This window comes from Carlito syrichta, unplaced genomic scaffold (assembly GCF_000164805.1).
Source record: "Carlito syrichta isolate Samal-C Ts95f unplaced genomic scaffold, Tarsius_syrichta-2.0.1 Scaffold316376, whole genome shotgun sequence".
Taxonomy (NCBI): Eukaryota; Metazoa; Chordata; class Mammalia; order Primates; family Tarsiidae; genus Carlito; species Carlito syrichta.
In genome coordinates this window covers 542,999-554,797 of record NW_007260472.1, presented here as the reverse complement: position 1 = coordinate 554,797, position 11,799 = coordinate 542,999, and the positions used below count along the sequence as shown (strand labels likewise).

The following is an 11,799-nucleotide window of genomic DNA, read 5'->3' as shown; positions in this document are numbered from 1 at the left end:
AGAAGGTGCTCAGTGTTACCCAGGGAAGGTTAAAGAGTTTCCAATCTGGGAGTCTAATTCCTTGCAACATCAAGGACTTTCTGGGTCTCATTTTTTTTTTCATGATAAAATAAAGGAAATGAAAACAACCTACTTAATAGTCAAACAATTTAAAGCAAGTTTCTTCCTTGGGAAGCAAAAAAAAAAAGACCTTAAAAATCTGCATGGACCATAAAATCCTGGCCAGGGACCGGAAGGAAGCAGGACTCTTATTGGCTGCTGAAGTATCAGAATGTTGGCTATCTAGGCTTGAGGTGCTTGGGGAGGCCGGCCACAGAGTGAAGTCTCATGGCAAGTCTGGGTGGACATGTCTGCTTTGTGCTGGGACTTGGACATAGATGAACTGTGTCTCTGGTTATCATTTTATAAAACCCTTGTAGGCTGGAGAAAGATTTAAATAACAGAAAAAATATCACTGCAAGCATCACCAACAACAATGAAAAACTACATCAATTTTTTTTTTTAGATTAAAAAATATAGTTTATTTAGAAAGTAAATTAGAGAGAGAGAAAAGAGGAGATTTACCTCTCCAAGGGAGGGGAGGAGGCCAAAGTTTATGAAAACATGGTCTGGCCATAGCTCAAAGAGCACATGGCCACACCATGGCTTAGCAAGTCAATGGCCAACTACATCAATTTGTACCTTCTGCTGTACTGTAGAATGTACATTTGAAACATTCTTGAGAGTGTAAGAAGTAAACAGAAAACTTCCCCTGGGAAAACCTTTTGACCTAATGGGAAGTAAATAAGAAAACAGTGTCCTCAGTACTGAGAGAAGAAGGCACAATTTATTTAGTCAAATTATTTTACAACATAGTCTTCATTGACAGTTGTCAGCTTACACTTAATATAGTTAAAAAAGTAAACGATTACCTGCAAAATTATATATACTTTAATGTCTAAAAAATATATTGCATATATAGAGCAGGAAATCCCTCATCTCCACGAGGGAAAGTTTGGTTGTTCCTTTCAGAGTTGTGATTATTGCAATACTGTTATTTACAAACATTTCCAAAGCATTAAAGAGCTAAATGGATTGACTTTCCTTGCTTGTGCATGCCTGATAAATAACTGTACCAGTGCTTCTCTTTCTTGAAAGTCAGTGACTTAAATGTCCTGTTTTCTTTTCAGCAATAGTCACATTATGCTTTTAAAAAACCAGCTATAAAAACGTACAAACAGCCCAAATGTACAGATTGACAAAAGATGTACAAATTACATTTAAAAAAATAACAACGACTGATTTGATAGTAAAATTGCATTTGTGACCGAGGTCAACTCGTTTATTTATTCTTTTTAATTTTTTAATTATTTACTTTTAATACTGTGAGATATAGGAAAATAACTCTGCATAATTTATACAGTAAGTTGCCTTCTGATTGGTTGACCCTGGTCTGATGGTCTGACAAACGCACAGCGCTTGCGAATCTGTTTGAGTTTAGAAATCCCTATGACTTTTCAAAGTTCTGGGACTCACTGTCATCATTAAAAAAAAAAATTAGTTATTTAGTTCTCTGTCTTTCAGGAATGTCCATATTTGCATTAACATTTCTTAGTTCATATCTTGACTATTTCTAGAGAGAATGGTCAGCTGAGTGCACATCACCCACTGAGGGAAATTTAGCAATGCCCATGGCTTCTTAAATACACACACATTCTTTCTTTCAAATTCCAGTTGGGTGAAAACTTCACTGGCCTTACAACCAATGTTCCAGCTGCCATCCACTGAATTAGTTCCTTCTAAAGTAAAATTTTAAGCTCCCTGTCTCTATTTTCACTAAATCTCAAACCAGAACACGACCAGTTAAGTCTATGATTCTTTATTGTACTGAACCCTACACTGATGAGACCCGTGTGTTGAGAAGAAACTGCTTTGGTCATAAAAACATAAAGAAGATATACAGCTTCTTTCTCAGAACCATGATATAACCATTCCAGTAATCTAAATATTCCACTCACAGGATGCTAGGAGACTGAGAATCCAAAATGGCATACTGGCCCATGGAATTATTCATCTCTTTGCTCAGGTAGAGGAAGCAAAAGTTACCAACATTAAAAAAGATTTTTTAAAAAAACAATTACAAAGGTTCTAGTCAACAAGAAAGAACATCCAGTTTCGTTTTTTCTTCAAGGCCACATATGTCCTTTAGAGTCCAGAGTATCCAGGAAGTGTGAGGGATGGGCTTCGGCTGGAAGGTCACTGGTCATTAAGCTTCTAGTAGTAGCTGCCTAAGTGTGAAGGCACGTGGGTGTTAGGATGGCGGGGGACGTTGGGGTTAGGGTAGATTCCCCCAGTGGGGGAGGTCCAGTATTGTGACGCGGCTCCAAAGAAGCTGGAAGAAGTGACCGGCATGGAGGATGGGTGGGGAGGAACAAAGTTCACCTTCTGTTGATGGGTGTGGTAGGGAGGCATGTAGGAGATGTCAGAGGGGTACTTGTACATGGACGACTCAGTGGGATGTGGCTGCAGAGCCTGGGCAATGCCGTGGAAGTCAAATTTGTAGGCATACCTTTTGCCATGCACTTTGGTCATAATGTTTTTATCATAGTAATATCGGAGAGCCCGGCTCAGCTTATCATAATTCATATTGGGCTTGCTTTTCCGCTCCCCCCAGCGTCTGGCCACCTCATCGGGGTCCGTCATTTTGAATTCCCCGTTGGTCCCCTCCCAGGTGATACAGCTGGCGTTGGCACTGTCGGAGAGTAGCTCCAGGAGGAATTGCCATAGCTGAATCTGCCCGCTTCCTGCAGGCAGTGAGGTAAATGGGAGAAAACAGAATATCTCATATTGGAGAAGTCAGAACTTGGCTCCTTAAATGCAGGGAGTTTCTCCCTTTGTAAGAAATCCTTTTTACATTGGGATCAGTTTGACAACCCCTTATCAGCACTGTTGATTTGCTTTTCTGCTTGCCACGGAGAAGGGCATAATAAGCAAGGTTAGCTCTTAAGATAATGTGCCCCACGACCTAGCAAATGGAATGTGGGTAAGAGTTCTTTGCCCAGAACTAGCTGTGTGATCTTGGGTGGGTACCATCTCCCCAAAGCTCTGGAATGTGAGGCAAGATTTTTGAATCTCTTCTATAAAGGTCTACTAACCTCTACTTGTTGAAGAAGTCCCCCAAAGTATTGCCTGTCAGTATTAGAGAGAGTCAGGGTCATAGAAATACTGTCTTGTCAGCTTTAGCTTTTAGGTTGACCCGACTTGAATTGATCCTTGACAGGGTCCTAAGAGCTTGGCTCTCACCTCTAAGTTCTAAGGGGAAGAGGTTGAGCAGAGAGGAAAACAACAGGAACATTGATGCTAGTTAGCCTCTTCTTCCTCTGGGCAGGAATGGTCAGACACTAAGGAACAGGTAGGAAGACTTCCTGGGACAAGATGATGTGTGGACCTTACATTGCCAAGAGTCTATTCATTCCCAATCTTGATGGTCTTGGCTTAGAAGAACCCTCTTGAGAGTTATTTTTTAATAATAAATCCTTAAAAGACATTGTCAAATTTACTTTATCTGCAACTTTTCAGAGACATATAACTCTGCAACATTTATAAGGCCATATAACTCTGCAACATTTTCTAAAATCAGGAATAAAATACTTCTGGAATATTTATTTACTTGCACCTTGCATGAGGGGGATAACTGAGAGGTTCTTGGAATTGTTTCCTTCTCCCCATCTTTCCCAACTGAAATGTCTACCTGTACCACTTATTAATAATCTCAACCTCAGTGCAGATATGCAGTGCTAATGTGTTTGTTTTCCATAGTCATCCTCAGCTAACATTGCCACCTAATAACAAGACTTGACCTCTCCTTTGCACGCTATAGAAACAGATATTGAACAGTTCAAGGAATGATGTGCATGTTACTCCTCAGTTAGGTATCTGGACTTAGGACAGAAGTCTATGACTTCACAAAGCTATGGAACATTCTGGAAAGAAAGGCCTGCAGGCCAAGGTAAACTCACCAGGGTTGGCAAGGCGACTGCTAGTCGGGCCCAGGATCTGATATGGATCTAAGGAAATAAAAAAGGAAATTTGTTTCAGTGTTATTAAAAATATAACAGCAGCAACAATAAGAAAACCCCAAGGGTTTATACTTTTATTTCAATATCATAGGAAAGACAGATTTCAGAAAAATTTACTGCTTATATTTGCGGGCCCCAACGATCTTGATGACAGTTATGGTCTTCACCTCAATAATTACAGAAACAACATGGAATAGTAACAGCATTGCTTTACTTTATTTGACATCTGAAATTTGTAGATTATGCTGTCATTACCCAAAGCAAAATAATGAAAACATTTGGAAAGGAACTGGCTAACATTCAGTCATACCAAGAATAAGCTAAGGGATAGCTTATTCAATGGGCTTAAAGGCAGTCTTGTGGTTACTAGCCTTACTTTTTAATTTTATAGAGACTGAGGCTTGCATGTGGCCCAGGCTGGTATTGAACTCCTGGGCTCAAGCAACACTCCTGCCTTATCTATGAGCCACTGGGCCCAGGTGATTACTAGTTTTTAATAGTTCAACCTAACACTAAAAACATAAAAAAATCTCTGTTTTTCTGACTTAGTATTAGAAAATGGCTGGAAAACAAGCAGCCTGAGTTCTAGCCCTAGATATGTTATAAACAAATAACTTGTTGGACAATTTCTGGCTATCAATTTTCTCACCTGCAAAATGAGTGGGCTTGGCTACTAGATACCTCGGTTCATTTCTGGTACAACACTGTGATTTTAAGCTCAGAAATGTCAACATTAACCAGAATGTGTATTTTAGCTATAAAATGACTATTCTTAAAATCTCAGTTTACTTAAAACTTATGTGATTATTTAGCCATAAAGAATCTTTGCAATATTGGTTTAGGTGAATTTTGTTATCTTGTTTTTAATTGAAGAAGTCATGGTCGAGAGCTGTGTTTCAACTTGGCCATATTGTCCAATATTTTGTATAATTTCACTATTTTTATAATTATAATTGCCATTTTTAAGATATCAATATGATTTTTGGGTTTCTACTTACAATCATGAATTAGCTTCAAGAGTCATTAAGACCTTTTAATCCACCTTCTCTCATCCACACGTTTAGTATGATAATGAGAATATTTTTGGCAGGTGATGCCTAATTTTGTTGTTGTTGGAGATTCTTTAAAACCCTACATCTGACTTGTGTTTCACAGTCAGAAAGTTTTTTCTTAACCTTCCAGTCTACAGTGGGGTGCAAAACAATGTTTGCCATCCCAAAGCAAACATTGTTCAAACTTAATCTCAGCTGCATCACATAAGAAGACATAGTGAAGCTGGGGCTTGGGCACAGCAGCTGTCTTCAGGTATACAGAGGGCCTTCGTATAGAAGGGAGAGAGAATTTTGCAGAGGGCAAAGTAGGAAACTTGAGTGCAAGTTCCAGAGAAGGCACTTCAGCTCAGATGGTGACATTAAACCCACTAGGCAGTCAACTCCTGTTGTGCCATAAGTAAGGTAGAGATGAGGTAAGCAGAAGACGAAGATGTTATAGACCCAGATGTCTCTAAGTTCTGCTCCAATACTGAATCTCCAAGTCTATGACTTTAAAAGTTCCTCTGTCTTAAATTGTTAAGTAGATCCATCACAGGATGGGAGTATTTGAAAATAAGATTTGGTTAAGCACAAAAGGCTTGGACAGGAACTTGGAAGTCTGGGGTTATAGCTCTACTTCCCTTATACATCAGCTGTGTGACTTTTAGCAAATGACTACCTCTCTGGGCCTCAGTTTCTTCTTTTGACAAAATAAGGCATTGGAACGTTTCATTTTTAAGTTCCTTTTACCCCTGATACTTAACAAGTCTCTACTTGATTTCAGTATCTGTAACTTTGTTACAGCGAACTATATATAGACTCTTTTTGAGAGAAAAAAAAAGAGGCAACATATGCAGTTTATTGTTTAAATCCTCCATCATTTGACCATGTGGAATCAACAGCTGCACAGGAAGCAAAGAAGTCATTGCACATCCTGGACAGGTACCTGGTTGGGGCCGTTGCTCCGTATTCTTGCTTATCGTTTGTGCCCCTCCAAGGGGAGGACCTATGGAAGAGAATAAGTGTGGTCAGTAGGGCAATCTCCATGAGGGGAGACTCACCTTGACAGGCACCCTTCAGAAAGAGGTCCAGTGTGCTTTCTCATTCATTCATTCACCCGCACTACACGGACTCATTTATTCATTTTATTTTATGACTATTTATCTAGAATCTACTACATGCTGGTACTGTTCTCCATGCTGGAGGTTCAGCAGTGAACAAGCAGTTCCTGGTAGAACTTATATTTTAATGGGGGAGACAATGATAAACTTTTTTTTTTATTTTTAGAGATGGGGTATCTCTATGTTACCCAGACTGGTCTCAAATTCCTGGCCTCAAATGAACCTCCTGCCTTAGCCTCCCAAATTGCTAGGATTCAAGGCGTAAGCCATCATACCCAGTGATAAACAAATTTTAAAAAAGTAAACATGTCTAATGGTATGGAGATTGTGGATTTTATTTTTAAATAGGAAATGTAGAGAGGTCCTCAATGAGAAGGTGACATTTGAGCAAAGATCACTTTCTTCCTATATTTCTCTGTTATGTGAGTTTCCCTCTGTGGTTTCTCTTACACACCCATTCCATTCTGTCATTGCTTCTGCATTTCAGATCTTTGTTGCTTCTTGCGTGATCTGTGGCTTTGTCTGATTGGTGTCTTTGTCCCTCTTCTTCCTCCCCAATGACCCACTGTACACTCTTCCATTCAAAACCTCAGTGATTCTTTGTTGCCTCAAGAATTACGGTCTATCTTCATAGCATTATTCACAACCCCTTTCTTATCTTTACAGATTTCTTTTCCATCACACATCCTAAACTCTGGGAACCTGGGGTTCTCACTAACTGTCAGACATGCCAAACTTGATGTCTTTCCCAGTCCTCACCAGTACTGGAAGTGTCTGTCCTTCCTGTCTCCTTGGGTCCAAATCCTGCCTCTCTCCAGAGCTAACTCAAATGCTACCAGGTCCACAAAACCTTCCTCGATACCACCCACATGAGAAGAATTGTGTGTGGGCATAATTTCCTTCTCCTGCTTACAGGCCCAGTCCCTGTCTGATTCATCTTTGTGAATCCTATGGTGCCAAGTGTTGTGTGCAAGGTTAACCAATAGTTAATAAATGTAGTCGAAAGTGATTCTGGTAATTGCTTGGGCATTAATTTGTAATCCCAACCTCTTTCTTAAATAATTTCCTTAATGACCCATTCATGTACTGGATATTTTGCTTTCCAGATACAGCAAGTTTGACACACTCTGGTTCAGGAGTTCATGAGTCATTCTCTTTCCTTATTTCCTTAATGGGAGATATTGGGTAGACCTCAACATATACCCACCTCACCACGTGGTGGACAAATGATGTCTTAGACCCCTACCATCTCCTCATTGGGTTATCTTCCCACTCAGTCTTTTGTGGAATAAGGATAAGGAAATTAGTATGACTAAGCCCTGACAATTAGGAAAGAAAAGTCAAGGAGGATTGTTATCCTAACTTAAATAACAAAATACAAATCCTTTCATTCATACAGAACCTTGTCCCAAGAAAACTGCCAACTGCAAAAATTCTAAAACCAAGAGCAATGAAAAACTCAAAAGTCTCAATGAAAATCCCATATCATCTTTCAAGGAGTAGGTTTACAGACAGGCCCCAAATTGGCAATTAATTTTGATGTTTGCTCAAAAAGCAGGGAAAAATGTTTGTTCCTATCCTCCTTTATCTCCTGATCCTGTTTTCTATCCCAATTCTCAGAAAAATGTCTTCCTCCCAAAGAATGATATGACATTCACTTACTTTTGTTGAGGCCAGAATTCATGTTATTACTCCATCCTCCTCTCCTGACTGAGTCATAAGAAGGGTCTAATGAAAAACAACAAATAGGGGTACATTAGCATCACCTGCTCTTCAGAGAAGTTGCATGAAGATTGCCTCTTAGTGATCAAGAGAAATTAAATTTAATTCAGTAATAACTTTTTAAGCATCACTAAATTCCAGAAGTGTACTCTCCCCTGGAGTTGGGAGTGGGGTGGTGGATGGAACATTAACACTGTGATGTTGTGAAGGTTTCAGTCTTATCTGGAACCTGAAGTAATGGGAAGAATACTGAATTTGAAGTCAGGGGATTGGTTCAAGTTCGCTCCCTGGTGTTATTTACTATGAGACCTTGAATGAATCATAAGACTCCTCTGAGTCTCAATATTCTTTAATAAACAAATACAAATTTAGATAATTTATCTACCTTATGGGGCTATGGTAATGATCAAATGAAATAACACATGTAAAGCACATTTTGAAGCTTTCTGCAAATATAAACTAATACAAGGTTAGAAATAAAAAAAGTCTATAGCTACATAGCAAAATCCTGCAAGCATCTCTGAAGAGATGGGTGATGTTCAGATGAAAAGCCCCCTAAGAAGAATGCCTCAAAGCCTAGACCTGAGTCATTCCTGGGGGGCTGACTAGAGCTCTTATTTCAGTACACCGATGTTGTGGGACGAGGCCTCAGAGGGATGAGCACATTCCAGGCTCGCTTAGGGCTCTCAGGTTTTTCCACTGATAGTGGAGAGGGCTGGGTCTGATGACCACAGGGAAAGGAAAGAGGCCAGAGGTGTGGCTGGAGAAAGGGCCAGATCAAGAAATGAGTGAATGGAGACAAGACTCTCGCCTGGGAAGACTAGAGGCTTGCTTCTAGATTGTCTTGGAGAATACTCCATGGAACCTGAGCTATGACTGCAACTTCCTTCTTGCAAGATTCCACATGCCTCCATAAATGTGTTCAGAAATTGCTTCACTAACTGGCTGGAAATTTCCCTCATTTCCTTTCCTGTGGTGTGAGTCCCATTGAGACACTGAGCAGGAATAACAGAAGAGTTTAAGAATACAGAATTATAACTTTCAAAGTCTTTCCTTGAACAACAAAGAAACCATAAAAACCATCCAAACAAATGGAGCACAAACCTCATCAAACAGCAGCCTGACAGGGTGAAACAGAAACCATCCCCTTCGGCCCCTTCTGAGCCCCTCAGACAAATTAGAGCAAGAACTGGGAAGATGGATGGACTCATCCCATTGCCTGGCCTCATTGTTTCTGGCTAAGAAGAACCAAAAGACAGGGACAATTTTCTTGTGGAAAAAATCCACGTGCAGATGCACATTCCTCATGGCTCTGGAAAAGCCAGTTCAGTTTTTAAATTACAGTCTTTAGCAGTTGGCATGAAAAGCAAAACAAAAAGTGACGGGGAAGGGAATGGGGAGGAAGGGCAGGGAAGGGGACAAAAGAGAGACAGCTCAACCCCTTTAAGTTGTCTGTTTTTGACATTTTTTTCTTTCACGATTCCTCCTGTCAATAGAGTTTTCTTGCTTAAAAACAAACGAAACAAATGAAAAACCAACTAGCTTACTAGCTTGGCATGAGGTGGAAGGTTCTGATGGGCATTTTCTGAGACGCCTTGCAGAGGTATGCAGAGTTAATGCAATGTCGGCATAAGCAAAAGGAAAGGTGAGAATTGGTAAGGGTTTTTCTAGAAGTGAGAGGAGGCTGCTGACCTGGCCTCCAACAATTTACTTGGGACCAACTTCTGCACTGTATTGCGTGCTTGGCCACAGAGTGGATGTGGGGTAATAGGAAGCAAACTCCCTGTTCTTGCATGTACATGTGAGACAAAAATGAAGACTGTGAGGAAACAGGGGTCATGTATTGAAGGTGTGGAGGAGGCATCAGGGGCTACTGAAGGTTAAGGAGGGAGAAGTGAGTGGAACTGGGCTGGAGAGGCCCTCACAGGGGCTGTGTAACTTGAGTGGCACCTCTTTGGAGAGGAGAGAGCAAGTAAGGTAGGCAGGAATAAGGTAGAGGTGGGCTGTGAGATGCCAAGGTGAAGTCACGGGACAGCATGGGTGGAACTGTATGACTAAATCAGAGGGATGTGGAGGGAGAGGAGAGAGGCCATGTTCAAGGCCCTGCTGATGGCAATTCATCAGGCTTTGTGACCTTGGCATTACAGGAAGTAGAAACCAAGGGAGGTTCTGGGCATGCAGCAACACCAGGAAAGCAGGGTGTGGTGAAGAATGAGCTTGTGGTGTTGTGTGGGGTGGATCTGAGTGCCTGGGGAAAGGAGGCCATTCTAACAGGAATAGAACAGAAAGTGGAATTGACGGTGACAAATTCAAGCAAAAAAAGAAAAAAAAATTACTAAGTTCCAGGAATCAGTGTGTGTCATCTGAAGATGTGACTTGACTTCTGACTTACTGCACTGATAAAATCTGTCTCAAATTTTTCTAAGCAATTTTTCTACTCAATCATTAGTCTATGAAGTCTTCAATCCTATCTGCAAGTTATTTTGTAACGATTCAACAGGACCAATTTTTTAAAGCCCAAATTATGGCCATGGTTAAGTTGCCACTGTTTTCTTATCACCTTTTCTTCCTATTCTTTTATTCTAGTTCCAGGGATGGAGTGGGCATGCAAAAGTTACAGAGTGCATAAAAGAATTCCCTCTTACCCATAGAGGGTGGGTAAACACAGACTCTTTCTGTAACTCTAAGTGAACGATCCTGGTGTGAAGGTGGTATAGCAGAAATGTAACTTGTTAGCCCTATCTTTCCTGCAATGTTCAGAGTCTGAGGAGGGATACAGAACTTCATGGGGGCAGCACCACCCAGGCCTAATTTGCAGCAGAAACCTGTCTGAGAGGACTTTGGAAGTCCAAACCAACCCTACAGTTCTCCTGTAGGTGAAACAGGAAGTGACAGAAACAAGGAGGCCACCCAGCAATCAGCCTGAACTGTGTTCTTTCTGTAAAGTTAATAAAGCCATAAACAGCAACGGGCTGTGCCATAAGCTGGATTCTTCAGCCAACGTCCAAGCTGCATGTGGAGTCAGGGTAACAAAGACCACAGGCTTCCCTCCCGTTTGCATTTTTATTTCCAGCTATTCTCATGGGAAATCCTCCCACTGGCACCTGAATCCACAAAGGACAGCCCGGGCTCACCAGCTATGGAGTTTAGCAAACACATTCTATAGATTGGAAACACTCACTATACAAGCTCTGGGGCTTAAGGGGATGTCTACACAGCATGATATTTAAATGAAAACCAATGTCTTTGGAGCAATTCCTGCTCCGAAGACAAAGCATGAAGATGGGAAGGCCCAGGTCAAGAATTAAGGTCTGCCATCTTGCTGTGGGGTTCTGAAGAACAGGTGCAACCTTGCAGACTAAACGAGATATCCAGATAGACACCCAGCATGGTGCTCAGCACACCACTGGCCTCAGGAGTGGTTAGCAATCAATATCATGATCTGCATCACTACTGGACACTAAAAATATTCAGAACTATGTTCAAATTCAAAAAAACATATTCAGTAACATACACCCAGAAACATGCTGGCCAGCCTACAATCCACACTAACTTCTTCCTCTCCACCCCTTGACCCTCCTTCCTCTGCTCGCCTTCTTATTTTTCCACTGATCATCCAATTTAATCAATAATTAATTCATATTTATTGTTTATTGCCCATATGCTCCACCCAAACATCAGGTCCTTAAGAATAGGGATCTGTGTTGAGTTCTCTGATATATCTAAGTACCTACAACAGTGCTCAGCAGAGAGTAAGGAAGCTCGCTGTATTTGTTGAGTGAATGAATAAACCAGATCAATATTTTCTCTTTCTTGTTAAATATATACACTTGTTATTGTTCATTATAACACAAGCTGAAGTGAACC

The 11,799-nt window shown here is 40.8% G+C and overlaps 1 protein-coding gene across 2 annotated transcripts in view; it reads right to left on the bottom strand.

The window, feature by feature from the left end:
- Window positions 1-810: 810 nt before the first annotated feature.
- The window catches only part of FLI1 (Fli-1 proto-oncogene, ETS transcription factor), a 121,404-nt gene continuing 110,415 nt past the window's right edge, over window positions 811-11,799 (bottom strand). The window contains exons 5-8 of one of the 2 annotated variants that reach the window (XM_008074220.2): window positions 7,873-7,938; window positions 6,036-6,095; window positions 3,999-4,046; window positions 811-2,783 (exon numbers count right to left, since the gene is read on the bottom strand). In XM_008074220.2, coding sequence (XP_008072411.1) covers window positions 2,254-2,783; window positions 3,999-4,046; window positions 6,036-6,095; window positions 7,873-7,938 — 704 coding nt within the window. In that variant the 3' untranslated portion in view covers window positions 811-2,253. The remainder of the gene's footprint in view (window positions 2,784-3,998; window positions 4,047-6,035; window positions 6,096-7,872; window positions 7,939-11,799) is intronic. The other variant, XM_008074219.2, reaches the window with a different exon arrangement.